The 14,179-nt window shown below is 40.7% G+C and overlaps 1 protein-coding gene across 1 annotated transcript in view; it reads right to left on the reverse strand.

Annotated features, from left to right (window-relative positions):
* The window catches only part of HECA (headcase homolog (Drosophila)), a 43,850-nt gene that overhangs the window by 29,073 nt on the left and 598 nt on the right, over nucleotides 1-14,179 (reverse strand). Inside the window, exon 2 of the mRNA XM_012650481.1 lies at nucleotides 14,074-14,145. Within this exon, the coding sequence (XP_012505935.1) occupies nucleotides 14,074-14,145 (72 nt within the window). The remainder of the gene's footprint in view (nucleotides 1-14,073; nucleotides 14,146-14,179) is intronic.

Genomic DNA, 14,179 nt, shown 5'->3' on the forward strand with positions numbered 1-14,179 from the left:
TGCCTATAGTCCTAGCTACTTGGGAGGTTGAGGCAGGAGTTGGAAGTTACAGTGAGCTATGATCACACCACTACACTTCAGCCTTGGCAACAGAGCAACACCATGTCTCTAAAAATAAATAAATATACATAAAATTGAAGTCATCTTTAGATGTAACTCATGGAACATTAAAAAATAAGTTATGAGAAAAACTGATGTATTCTAAAGTCCAAAATTTCAAATCTGAGTATCTTTCATGGATGAAGCTAACAAATTATTTATCATCAACCCAATTCCAAGAAATACAATCATTCCATATATACATATTAATACACACACATTGGTACATACACGTATCCAGTATCTCATGCCTATAGAAATTATCTGGATAAAATCCACAATATAATTTGGTAAATTTACAATTCTATAACCTAATTTAAAATGCAAAATCTAAAAGGGAGGTAAGGATAAAGTAAGGATGAAAGTCTCATGAACATTCCAAAATACTTTTACAACAACACTTAAACTCCCACCCCATGTGACCCTAGAAGCAGGTGAAGAACAGAAAGAAGAAAAGCCTAAAGTAAATTTAAATATAAACCATGTGAGGCGTAATTACTAATCCAGTCATACAGAGTAAATCACGCAGTACAACAAGCCAAAAGCAAGGTTCTGTTAATCAAATGGTTAAATTCAAAGTGGACTCTGCTGTTACAATGAAACCAGCAGAGACTGAAAACAGGATGATTCACAGATCACAACAAAACAATCTCAAAGTCAACTATACTCACATGGGTGAAGAACCTTCCTCAAGGCTTCAGTTGCCACAGTCCTTCCCAACTGAGGAGTCAGAAAGGCCTTTTGCAATAACTCCAGAAGGGCTCACTCAAGGAACTAGGCTTGCCCTGAAACCAGCCAAGAAATGAACACTATAGATTCCCTGGGAGAAATCAGCACAACAGAAGCTACCATATCCAAGCTTGCAAAGAACCAAAAGCCTCCTCCAAAGAAGCAGAATACAGATTATGGATGATCAGCATTCACCGCAAACTCCTTGGGAGAAAGCCAAGGTCTACCCTGGGTTCTTCCAACAAGTCAGAGTGTGTACGCATCACAAGCTGGGAAGCAGTCACACTACCACACCACAAACTAAGAACCAAAAACTCACCTAGAACACACTAAAAACCCCAAATAATGGCACAACTATTTGCTTTTTCAAACAGCTCTACAGTTTGCAAAGTTCGTCACAACAGTATGTTATCCTCACTTTCTGCAGATAAAATTTGGACTTGGAAAGGTTCAACGGCCTTGCAAAATAGTATAGCCACTTCTCCGGCTATAACCTGTGTCTTCCAAATCTCACTCTCTTCAGAACAAGCAATGAGTCTGAGAACCTCTTCCAAATCACAGGCATCCAAGAAGGCACAAAGGCTGCCTGGATCAGCATGATGCACAGAATGTGAAAAAGCTCTCGGTTCAATTGAGTGTTATGTTTTCATTTTTATTAATGTACACATGTAATTTAAGTTCAAGTGCTAGAATGAGAAAAATGAGAATTTTCTTATGACTCAGCACTTAGTTTGTTATCACAAGCAAACTATGGGCAATTTAGCCTCAAGAGGCCTCAGTTTGCAGCTTGATTCTTAAGAAGAGGTGATTACAAGTAAATAATGAGCCTTTATCTACAAGTTTCAAAGTCCTAGGTAGCTGGAATAAAAATTACAGGGGATTTTAGGAATGTGCAAGAAGAGACAGGTGTTTAACACCACAGCTGGGCTGCCACTAGACAATGGTGACCAGGGACGTAGAGGGTCAGGAGGGGGGCAGGGGTTGCAACCAATTCTGAGAAATGGGGCCTCCCAAATTAAAAACAAAAAGTAAACAAAACCTCACAAATGACTGCATTACCGTGCACTGGTATCCAAAAAAACCCAAGAGTCACTAACCATATGCCAAGCCCAAACCATTTTGCCTACAAGTCATTTCACAACTTTCCTCACTCTCCCCTTCTTCCTTTACTGAGGTTCTATCACTATGTGGGTGTTACGTGATCATACAAAATTGTAACATTTCTAGCCAGCAAAGACCACCTTAAATAAAGCTGAAAGAAATAATAAACTAGGGAAAACATGTCAAAAAGTATCCTGGGCCGGGCACGGTGGCTCACGCCTGTAATCCTAGCTCTCTGGGAGGCCAAGGCGGACGGATTGTTTGAGCTCAGGAGTTCGAGACCAGCCTGAGCAAGAGCGAGACCCCGTCTCTACTAAAAAAATAGAAAGAAATTATCTAAAAATATATATATATAAAAAAAAAATTAGCCGGGCATGGTGGCGCATGCCTGGAGTCCCAGCTACTCGGGAGGCTGAGGCAGTAGGATCGCTTGAGCCCAGGAGTTTGAGGTTGCTGTGAGCTAGGCTGACGCCACGGCACTCACTCTAGCCAGGGCAACAGAGTGAGACTCTGTCTCAAAAAAAAAAAAGTATCCTGAATATACAAGGACTTTGTGCAAATCAGTAAGAACACAAATCTCTTAGTAAAATGCACAAAAATCATAAACAGGAAAAAAATACAAATAATCAGTACACATATAAAAAGATATTCATTCACTAGCAATCCAACAAATGCAAATAAAAATAACAATGAGATATTATTTTTCACCTATCTGATTGCCAAAGTTGAAAATAGTTTTCAAACTTTACATTAGGGAGTGTGAAGAAATGAGCACTCTGTGCATTGCCAGTGTTGGAGTGTAAACAGGCAAACCCTGTTTGAAGAGCAGTTTGACAATATGTATCACACCTGTGATCCCACTGCCAGGACTCTACCCTAAAGAAGATAATCACATCCTAGTTCCGTACTCTGGTTCATTAAGAACAGGAAGTACCAGTTCAAATGTTCACAATCTCCAAAAATGCCAAAACCAGGAAGTCTTTCTGTTATTAGAAGGAGGAAAAAGATCAACATATGTGTACAATGTGTGAGTAAAGCACTTCCTTGGTCAAGTGTTTTCTTGTTTTACAAATTTAATTTTAATTCAAGTACCAGAATGACAAGCATGAGGCCTTTTAAAAGTAATTTAAAAGTTCCTATTGCTTCCTTGATGTTTTTATACTGAATTCAAGTCCTCTACTTGAAAAACCTGCATATGTTTTTCACTGTTTACACACATTATGTGTGAGAGTGAAGATGGACCCAACATCAACTAGGGTCCAACTGCAGCATGGGGGTTGGGCACATTTCTCTACTTCCAAGCATGCCTTTTCTGCAAAAGGGGAAAAGCCCATCTCTGAAGCTTAGTGTCCTCATCCTCAAATGTAGACTGCAGACTGCAGGATGTCACAACTGGCTTCTAAGCAAGCACTCGATCAGGGCAGTTGTGGTACCTTCACTGATCCTGTCACTAGGAATGGCTGCTTCTCCTTTCTGCAGGCTCTGCAGCCCCAATATACAGATCACCCAGCAATCTTACCTAATTTGCTCTGTACTGCAACACATTACCTTCACTACTAAAACTAAATGCCTAATATAGTGGAACCATATCAGTACAGGGCACTGCCCAATAAGAACAGACCAGAGAGCTGAAAACCATTTGGAAGAACTCTTTGAGCTGTCCTGCGTTTTAGATGTGCACTTTCGGCCTCTACTGCTCAAGGGCATGCTCTACTTCTCAATGCTGGGCTCTCTCCGTGGCTTCTGGCAGCACTGCTCTGGGCTTTCCATGTCTGTTCACTGACACCCATCACCAGCCATCTCGGGCTTAGCCTCTCAGATTACAGACTGCACTTGCTGCCAATCAAAAATAGCCAGAACTTGATTCAGTACATTCCCCAGTTTCCATTTCTGCCTAGACACTGAGCTATGGTAGGCATAACAAGTAGTGTGCGTTACTTTAATAAGAAGTTGTGCTATACTAAATATTATACTGAAATAATGATTATACTCAGGAGTGCTTATTTAGAAAACTAAAACAAAAGCTTGTGATTCAGTTTCAACATTAGTGTTGAAAGACTCTCCTGAGATGCTTTTGCAACTTAAAGGGACATAATCTAAAGAATAATCAAACTTATGCTTACCCCTAGGGAAAAATATACATTTTAAATGTGGCAAATAGCTCCCTAACTTACATGAGCAATTTGATACCCTACTAACTTTTGCCTAAATTCATCCTCTTGATCAGTTTTATAAAGGCATATACCTTAAGGCATACTCTATTTCTAATGAATTTCCAATAAAATGAAATCAATAGAAATCATGAATTATGACACTTGGGCCATCTTTTGCTCTATATGTAATTGCTCTTTGGGGAGTGATATGATTTGAATGGCAATATATTTTGAAGGGGTCCAGAATATGCCACTGTGGCACACAAATTATTTTGAGCTGAAAGAACCTGAGTTCCTGCAATCTCTTATCTAAAAGCTGAGCCTCCCAAACAGAACTGAATTGTCAAAGTCCCCTCCCTGAGAGCAACCAGGGAAGACTGACTCTTATCATCAGAGATGAGAAGTCTCCACACCACACTAAACAGATATGATCACAAAACCATTTATCTCCTATCCATTCTCCTAAGGGCCCATGTATCTTTACAAAAAGTCATTTGTGGTCCCCTAAGTGTCCTTTTCTCCCCTCCCCTTCCCCTATTAAAATGATATGTAAGCCCCAAATTCTAACCAACCCCTTGAGTCACATTTTTCTATGATTAAACCTGCCTTTTCTCTTGTTAATCTCTCTTTTGCCAATTTAACACGCAGGCTCTCGATCACTAAACCCAAGAGGGTAGAGAAAAGTTTTTCCTCCCCGATAATTTAAATCTTGAAATACACTGTATTATGAGTATACATGAGAACCATGCTAACTTCCTTATTAAATGCAGTCTAAGCAAATTATATGACTAACATTTCACATTTCCTCTTTTCTCATTTTTCTTTAAACTTCTTCTCAACATTTTCTTGTCTCTCTTAGACTGTTTTCATGTATTATCCTAAGTATAACTTAGTAGAAATAATGTTTTCCCTTTCTACTTCTGAAAACTCAGAACATATTTTTAAGTATTAACAACACACTCACTTTTTGCCAATTTATAGAAAGCTCTCAAGTATAATCAAGCTAAAACATCCTGTTGATTAAATAAAGCTATTTTACCAACCACTGAAAACTGGAAGCTCTCTGAAATATACAAAATTAAAACTCACTTCATACAAAACAATGACATCTCCCCTCGCTAGAGTTTGTTGTTTTTTTTTTTTTTTTTTTTTAACTACAGTATTTCATTTGGAAGGAGATCCCATGAAGCACCAATATGGAAGTGAGGAGCAGGGACGGACAGGAAGTCAACAAAGGTTTGCTGTAGGAAACTGGGGCTCACTTCCACTGGGCCCCTAGGGGAGACTGTGCAAAAAAATCTCAGAATTATTCCAGAGAAGGGGTGAGGAAGTTGAGGTGTTTATCCCCCAACTCCCAGCTGTCACAGGTTGAAGACATCTCCTGGAGCACTGACACCCCTGCACTTCAAACCGGCACTGTGTACAGGCTGAACATGCTCCTACAGCCAAAGAAACTCATAAGACAGAGAGAGTCGCAGATGCTTTTAAGTAGCCAGTGGCTTATTCAGGAATGGTGAATGGAATGGTGTAATGGGTGAAGGTCAGGATTGGTTGTTCAGTTGTTAAGGGTAATAATTCTGTACCAAGCTCAAAATTACGCAGGGCTAGCATCTTTAAGGTCTAGCATCGTGCATTCAATGTGGTAAATGCTTAATAAATCTTTGTTAAATGACCACATCTTTGTTCTTTATTCCTTTATTCAAATGATCTGTGTTAATTCAATTCAACAAATATTTATTGAGCACCTACTATGTAAAGGAAACCTGGTAAGCCCTAGGGAGGAATGAGTCTTCCTAGTCGTGGTAGATATTGTCCGTGCCTGTGTCCAAATCCTAGAGTTTGTTATTTTAAAACTGATGATAAAAAAAAAAAAAAATGACAAACCAAGATAATTAGTCCAACTTGGCACAGAGATATACACTTTCTACCAAGGTATGAAAAATAACCATAGGAACAACCCCCTTCAACCCCTCTCTCTAGAGAAAACCCTATCTGCTCAGATGGTGCCAACCCCTCCCCTTGGGATTCAGTTCTCTGAAGTTAACTTCAATTGGCTACCTCCCATGGCTTGGAAAGCATAGGGATGCTAGTGCCCACAATTAACACAGACTTTCCACACAGTAGCCTTGGGTGCTGTGACACTGCCATCCTGCTGGGCAGAAAAGCAGCATGTACCACGTGCCTCCTACTTCACTAAGAAATCACAATTGCAGGTCCATGGCAGGTTTGGCCTCCAATCTCTGAGTAGCTGTATCAAAAGATACCCATTCTGTTAAAATATACAATAACTTTAAAAGTTTATCAACAATTTATGATTATCCCCTTTTGCAGATTCAGCTGACCCTATCCCTGCTTACAAACCTCTGTGGATGGTTCCCCACTGGCTACAAAATATGCAGATTTCATTGTCTGGCCCCATGCCTTCCCAGCCTCACGTCCTACCTGCACCTCACACCAACCACATCAAACTCCTGGCAGCAAGGAGAACACTCAAGGCCAGCTCTCCCACCTCCCTCTGCTTGGAACATCCTTCCACTGCTTTCAGAACTAACTGCCTTTCTTCCTGCAAGACTCAGCTCAAATGTCCCCTCCTCCAGGAAACAAATCATTTTTTCCACTGGGCATCCACAGCACATTACGGTGGCACCTGGTGCTTACATACCTCTCTGCCAGTTTCACCATGAGCCCTCCAGGGTGTGGATTCTGATGTTCCCAAGTATAATTCAACATTGTACTTCTAGTCATAGAAAACAGTAGGCACATAATAAATGTTTAATAAATGGATAAATGTATAGATAAACAAAACAATGTAAGAACAAACAAACAAATGAACTCTCCAGTTGCTGCCTGGAGAGAGGAAAGGACCTTTTATTTAACTCTCCAGTAATATTAAGCCCTGGCTGATCCTCAAAGAACACCCTGGGCTCCTTCTATCCTTGCAGCTACTCATCAACTCCACATACTCATTTCATGTCCCCCTTTAACTCCAATCCCTGCATTTAATCCAGTATTTTACCTCCTCATGTGCTCCTGCCCTCTATTTCACAGCTGCCCTAGTGTAACACAGGTAATAACTTACTTGCACCTATTTCTATACAAGGAAGATATAATCATTTTCACATTTTGCTTTTTATTTATTTAGTTTTTGTTTTGAGGGTTTTTTGTTTTGTTTTGTTTTTTCTAAATCATCTGATTTTTTCCAGGTAAACTATGATCAGAGAGAGAAGAAGGGGGAAAAATAGATGATCATTCATAATCAAAGCAGTGTCCAAATACCTACCTATATAATATACCATAGTCTTTTTCTACATTAATATTTACAGACCTTTTACCATCATTTTAATGTCTCTCAGCATCTGTTCTGAACAGTAAAAAGGCTTTAAGTTTTGTAGCTGGATCAGGTTGAACAAACCACAAAACTCACAAAGCTATTGTTGACAGAGCCCATATCTGCCAGGCCCCATGCCAAGATTTTTCACATACATTGTTTTCCTTCAAAAATACCCCAAGCTGGGCACAGTTGCTCCAGCCTATAATCCTAGCATTTTGGGAGGCCGAGGCAGGAGGATTGCTTTGAGGTTAGGAGTTCGAGACCAGCCTGAGCAAGAGCGAGATCCCTGTTTCTACAAAAAATGGAAAAATTAGCCAGGTGTGGTGGTATGTACCTGTAGTCCCAGCTACTCAGGGGCTGAGGCAGGAGGATTGCTTGGGCCCAGGAGTTTGAGGTTGCAGTGAGCTATGATCACACTACTGCGCTCTAGCCCAAACGACAGAGTGAGACACTGTCTCAAAAAATAAATAAATAAACAAACAAACAAACCCAAAAGGTCGCATTTAGAAAACGGAGGCTGAGAAAGGTTAAATAACTTGCCCCAAAGTCACTTTGCTAGTAAGTTGTGGCACCTAGCTTTACACCCAAGTCTATTCAAACCCCATGCTTTTTGACTAAAACTTTAAAAACTCTAGACCTTATTTACTTTATAAGATTAGTATAATGATGTAGACAGAATTTCAAAGGCCTATGCTTTCATCGCCACTAACTTACCAGCTACTAAAATATCATTCAACACTGTCAGATACTTTGCTGAATCCTTGTTAGCCACCAAATCACTAAAGACCACAGAAGTCCCCAGTAGGAAAAAAAAAATCCAGCCTTGGAAAATCCCCCTAAGTATGATAGCATCTGCTCTAGGCTCTGGATCCAAATCATCTCTCCTGTTGCTGAGACATTTTGGGGTACCAGCAATTCCCCAGCATGCCTTTAAAACATCGAGAACCAGGGACTGGCGAGACCATGGGAAAAAGGCACTGTGACCACAGCAATGTCAAACTGGTACACTTAGATAGGGCAATCTGTCAGCATGCATTAAAAGTCATAAAAATATGCATATCCTTTGACATGGCAAGTCCACAGTAAGCATCTGTCCTAAGAAGGGGTATGATTTGAATGTTTATGTCCCTTCAAAATTTCATGTTGAAACTTAATTCCCAATGTAACAGTATTAAGAGGCAGGGCCTTTAGAAGATGACTAGGCCACAGGGGCCCTGCTTCATGGATGGGATTAGTGCCCTTATAAAAGCACTTGAGGGAACAAGTTCGTCCCTTTTGCCTTTTCTACCATGTGACAACACTGTGAGAAAAGGCCATCCGCAGAACAGGCCCTCACCAGATATGGAATCTGCTGGCACCACGATCTTGGACTTCCCAGCCTCTATTACTATGAGAAATGAATTTGTATTGTTTATAAATTACCCAGTCCGTGGTATTTTATTATAGCAGCAGAAACAAACTATAGGAAGTATATAACTAGATAAATGCCCAGCAAGGTATGAATGAGAACCTAAAAGTAAAAAATAGTGAAATGATCAAATTATCCAAGGTGCAGACATAGGAGGGCATATCATGCAATCATTTAAAAAGATGATTTACCTGTATATTTACTGCTCTGCTAAAATGGCCACAGAATATTTTAAGTGTAAAAACCAGATTATAAAATACACAATCTTTTTACAAAAACTATACATGTACTTTTAGAAGTCTGTAAGGAAAAGTTTTAAAAGGCTGCAAGAGTATGTATCAAAATGTTTTCCCAGATCAGGTTAGTTTTAAAAAAAAAAGTTAACAATGGTGATCTCCAAATGGTAGAATTATGTGTTTGACTAGAAAGTCAAAGAAAACTTTTCCTTTTTTTAAAGTTATTCCACAATGCTTATTTTATTACTGGTAAAACAATACAGTATTTTTAATTAAATAAATCCCTTAAAAATGCCAAAGATTTGGTGATCAAAGTCAGGACAGTCTTTTTCCCAAGTAAAGTCTCCCTGATACCTTCAAATCCTTTAACTAAATTATTCATAACTAAAAGCCTGAAGTAAACTCATAGGAGGATTATGCTTATAAGAGATGTCCCAGGTTTATCTCCTATTTTCAATTCTCCATGAAACAAAATATATTCACGGACTTAGAGGAAAATTGACATTGAAGATTTCGTTTCTAGAATTTAAGCAAAGGTCCTGTAACAAGTAAAGAGAGAAAGACCAGACTGTGCATAAAGCACCATTAGGAGAGCACAGAAGAGTTCTTCACTATAATACAAAGTGCATGGGAAGAATCCTTGATGGGTGAGACAGCATTTTTTAACCAAACCTCATCACAAAGGTGGGGTTCAAAAGACAATGTCCAGAAGTAGTAGACATTTTTTAAAGACCTGGCAAAACTGACTTCTAGATAAGGCAAGAAAACGTCTTCCAAGATCACAATGGTGCTCTACATACCTTAAACCCTAATAGATATTCCTTGATTTGAAAATAAACAGCACTCTTTATTTCCTTCTGATAGATACAAGAAATTTAAATGTAGTAGGAATTAAATATCTGAAAAGAGAAACTATTTAAAATATACTACAAATCTAGGGTTATAAAAAGTGTGTTTAGTGGCCTAAGTATGCACCAAAACACAAATCTTGTTCACAGCGAACAGGTGGTGCTTTAAAAAAACTCCACTTGTAAAAACAGATGTATGGAATTCAGAACACATTTTCCCATCAAAACATGCTTGTAATGGTGGTTAAATCCCAGTCGGGTTCACAAGGCCTATTCCGTTGTTGGTGAGAAATATTTATCCCACACCTGTGTTGTATGTGACTGGTACTGGTAGTCTAAGTGGAGACACTAATGATGCCAGGGGAATAAGAGTGGCTCTCCTTTCACGCAGAACAGAAGCCTCTCAGCTGAGTCCCTCTTCACAAAAGCTCACAGCTGAAGAGATGCCACCCCCAAGGTAATACTCTCTTCCTAGGGCACTCCAAGTCCAAATGACCAGTCAGTGGGGGGCAGGGAGGGGAGGGAGGACCTGCCTCCATACCTCAAGATGAAATAACCACAGCTCCAGAGCTCCCGACTGGGAGATCAGCTGGATCTGTTGCAGCCACAGCACAGCCCTCTCTCCTCCACTAGGAATGATGCCAAGAGCACTCCCTAGTAAACCTCTAACACACAAACCTGTTTCAGAGACTATTCCCAGGATCTATGGCAAACAGCAAATACTTCATAAGCTCATATTATAAGTCAGGCACTCCTCTAACATATACATATATGTTTATATATTAATACATATAATAGATATAGAGAGATATCTTACAACATACATATGAATAGGTAGGTACTATAATCCCATTTTATATAAGCGGCAACTAAATTAGGCCCAGAGAAGTTAAATGCCCAAGGTCATGTGGCAAATAACTTGAAGAGCCAGGATTTGAATCCAGGTCCACCAAATGCAAAGCCTATCACTATGTAAACTAATTCCATCCACTAAAGAGTTGTTGAGTGAATTAAGACAGCCTCAGCAGCCCAGGTGTGCTGGTGGCAGTCAGGAATGAGTGGAGTGGTGAACCGCGGTCATCTACAAACAGGAATTTATAAAAAAAAAAAAAAAATACTTTGTATCCAGGCCCACTGAAAACTAGATACACTATGATCAAGGTTTCATATATTTTTAGGTCTGAATCAAAAAAGCAAAGGCCTAATGCAACCAAAATTCCAGAATGAAACTAGATAGATATAATCTAACATGATTACTAGACCCTAAAAATAACTTGTCCACCTACCATCAAAATGCTACAATATGTGCAGGCAGATGTTTACTATGTAGGAGGATGGCACTTCCTCATGCTTCCTTGTCTATTACTCTAATCCCTGCAAAAAGCCTCAAAAACTAGTATCTAAAAACTAGTATCTAATAAAATTTCTTATTAGAGGCACAATAGCCTTATGAGTAATAAGATGGACAACTGTAACCGGTTCAACTTCTTCAACTACAACCATACCATAGCTTCCCCAAGCTTTCCCTAGCTAGCAAATCTTCTTTTACAGAATAAGTAGTAATTTACACCCACTGACAGTGAACAACTAAGAGCTGATATTACCCTGCCCTGCTGGGCACATTGCCCAAGAGCTACAAGACATAAAACCATCCTATGAAATCTAAACAACTACAAATAAAACTACTAACTTTAAGTGAAGTCATTAAGTCTGCATGTTTTCAGATGCAGATAAAAACTGACTTCAACAGTGAGAACAAACCATTTAAACGTTTAACAGAATGTAGATTACCTCCTTCCTTGGAATAATTATTTTAATTTGCAATATTCATAATCACAAAATGCAATGCCACAGTTAAGTAAAAAAACTGAAATATACTTTAAAAACCTAAAAATAGTCCAATTAATGTCATTTTAAAATTCAAAAATTGGGCCTTAGTTGAGTTTACTCATCTGTTGCCTCTTCCTTTAAAAATTCAATGCCACCTCTCCCACACCCCTACATTATAAAGCACAGCTTTATAAAAGCCAAAAAAAAAGCCGTATTTGTATTAATAGTTTCTTTATTCATTGATTTGGCACACAGGAGGCCTCAGCATCCATGTTCAGTTATCATGAACCACAGAACTGCAGTGAGGGGTTCTTCAAGTCAAGGTGTATCACTCACTGAGACTTCACACCATGACAGAACCAAGAACTAGACATCATAAAATTCACCTCACTGCTCTAATGTAAGTTGTACCTTTTCTGATCCTGATTATAGCAATGTTTGGCCCATTTCTTTCTTCCCCTGCTCCACTCAATAAGCTTTTAATCAGAAATACACAGCTTCACACAAATATATACAGCACTGCTAAATGTACCTGCATTTGCCATTTCAGAGAGTAACAACAGGGGCACCATAACCAATTTAATACTTACAAACTAGGAGGTACCACCAGCCTAAGAAAAAATTTTCCTCATACCACCTTATGGTGGTCTTATCTTTTAGAGCAAGAACAAAAAGCAAATAGCCAACTTGAAGCTTCCACACAGGCCAATAAAAAAAAAAAAAAAATAGCACAGTAAACCAGAACCACCATCAAGCTCCATGAGGACCAGGATGTCCTGTCTCGATTACCACTGTATCCCTAAGTATTTAACACAGTCCTTGGAACACTGTAAGCGGTTAATATTTTCTGAATGAATAAATGATAGCAATCATTCACTGTTCATGTACTCTTTATGAGGAACTTTACTAAGCTCATTGCGTATGTAACAAGCCTTTAAAATAACAACTGGGGACTTGATAGGGAAGGGGCACTCTGAGCCTTACGAGACAATACTATGAGGGGGCCAGCATAATTTTTTTTCTTCAGTTTTACAGATGAGGAAATTGAGGCTCAGAAGGACTGGCCTTCCCAAGAAAACAAACCTGTAAATGGCTGAGCAAGTTGGCTGTCCTACTCAAGAGTCTGTGCACCTTTCTCTCTGCCACATCAATACCAAAATGAAGGTTAGAGCCAGGAAAAAAAAAAAAAAAGAACATGGAGAATACAGGTTGGCCAAAAGTTGTATTCTCGAACATTCACAAATGGAGTTAAGTTTGTCCCTGAAAATAAATATATCAATCTTCCTAGTTCAATATTGCAGAGACACAGCCAATAGGGCCTACAGTTCTGTTTCCAATAGGCTACATTCAATCGCCTATGTTCAGAGCACTGTGGGGTTCTTCTAAGTGCAGGTGCCCTGTTTAAAAAGTCACTCATCTACATTAAGAATGGCTTCAAAAGCTGAAGCTGTAAATAAAAAGCTATATATAACAATTCTAAACCTCCGTTCATTAAAATATACCTACATTCTCTTCCCGGAAAAACTGCCTGACCAAAGGAATTCAAAGAACTGGCCAGACAAGTGAAGTGTTTGGCCAGTTACCCTCTAAGGAAAACCAGGTCTCCGTAGTGAGCACAGATACCCTGTCATAGCTTGGCTATTCCCTAAGTGTCCCCTCGAAAGCAGCATTCAGGCACTACCTAAGATTATTAGGCTTCCTACTAAAAATGTGAAGCAGAATTATACAGAGGATGATTTTTTTTTTAAACTCTGAGCTGGGAACGGAAGTCAAGTTCAGATTCTCTTCCTTCCTCAAGCGAGCGAATTAAAGAGCACCCCTCCACACACACACACACACGCCCTAGGGCCTCTTTCACCTGTGACATTCAACCCAGCAAGCCTCGGTGTGCTGCGAATTAAGGCTCTCCACTCTGGGGAACAGGCGGGTGGGTGGGAGCACCCGGGAGAATGGACTGGAGCCTAAGTTTTCAATCGGATCATTCTTCTCAACTTGGGCAGCTCTTTCCTTCCTTCCTTCTTTCCTCCCTCGGGCCCCGGCACGCACTCAGCCTCTGTCGGCATGGGCAGGGCCGGAGGGCAGGGCTGCCGCAGCTCGGCGCCCCTCGAGGTCTGAGGCGCGGGCTGCCCCCGGCGCGGAAACCGCGCGGGGCCGCAGATCAGTCCTCGCCGCCAGGCGTGGGGACCGCGAAGGGGCAGCCGCGGCGGGGCGGAGGGGCGGGGTGAGCACTTCCTGACTCTCGCATTGTCCACGCATCGCCCGCGCCACCCAGGGCCCCGCCACCGCGCCGTCCCCGTCGGGCAGGAAGTTGGCGCTCGCCCCGCCAGCCCCGTCTTACCGTTCTTGGCGTCGCCCGCGGCTGCAGCCCCCGCGGCGGCAGCGGCGTTCGCGGCGCCAGTGCCCGCGCCTCCTGCGCCCGCCGCGCCCCCGGTGCCCGGCGCGCC

This window comes from Propithecus coquereli, unplaced genomic scaffold, assembly GCF_000956105.1.
Source record: "Propithecus coquereli isolate 6110/MARCELLA unplaced genomic scaffold, Pcoq_1.0 Scaffold329, whole genome shotgun sequence".
In the NCBI taxonomy this organism is placed as follows: domain Eukaryota; kingdom Metazoa; phylum Chordata; class Mammalia; order Primates; family Indriidae; genus Propithecus; species Propithecus coquereli.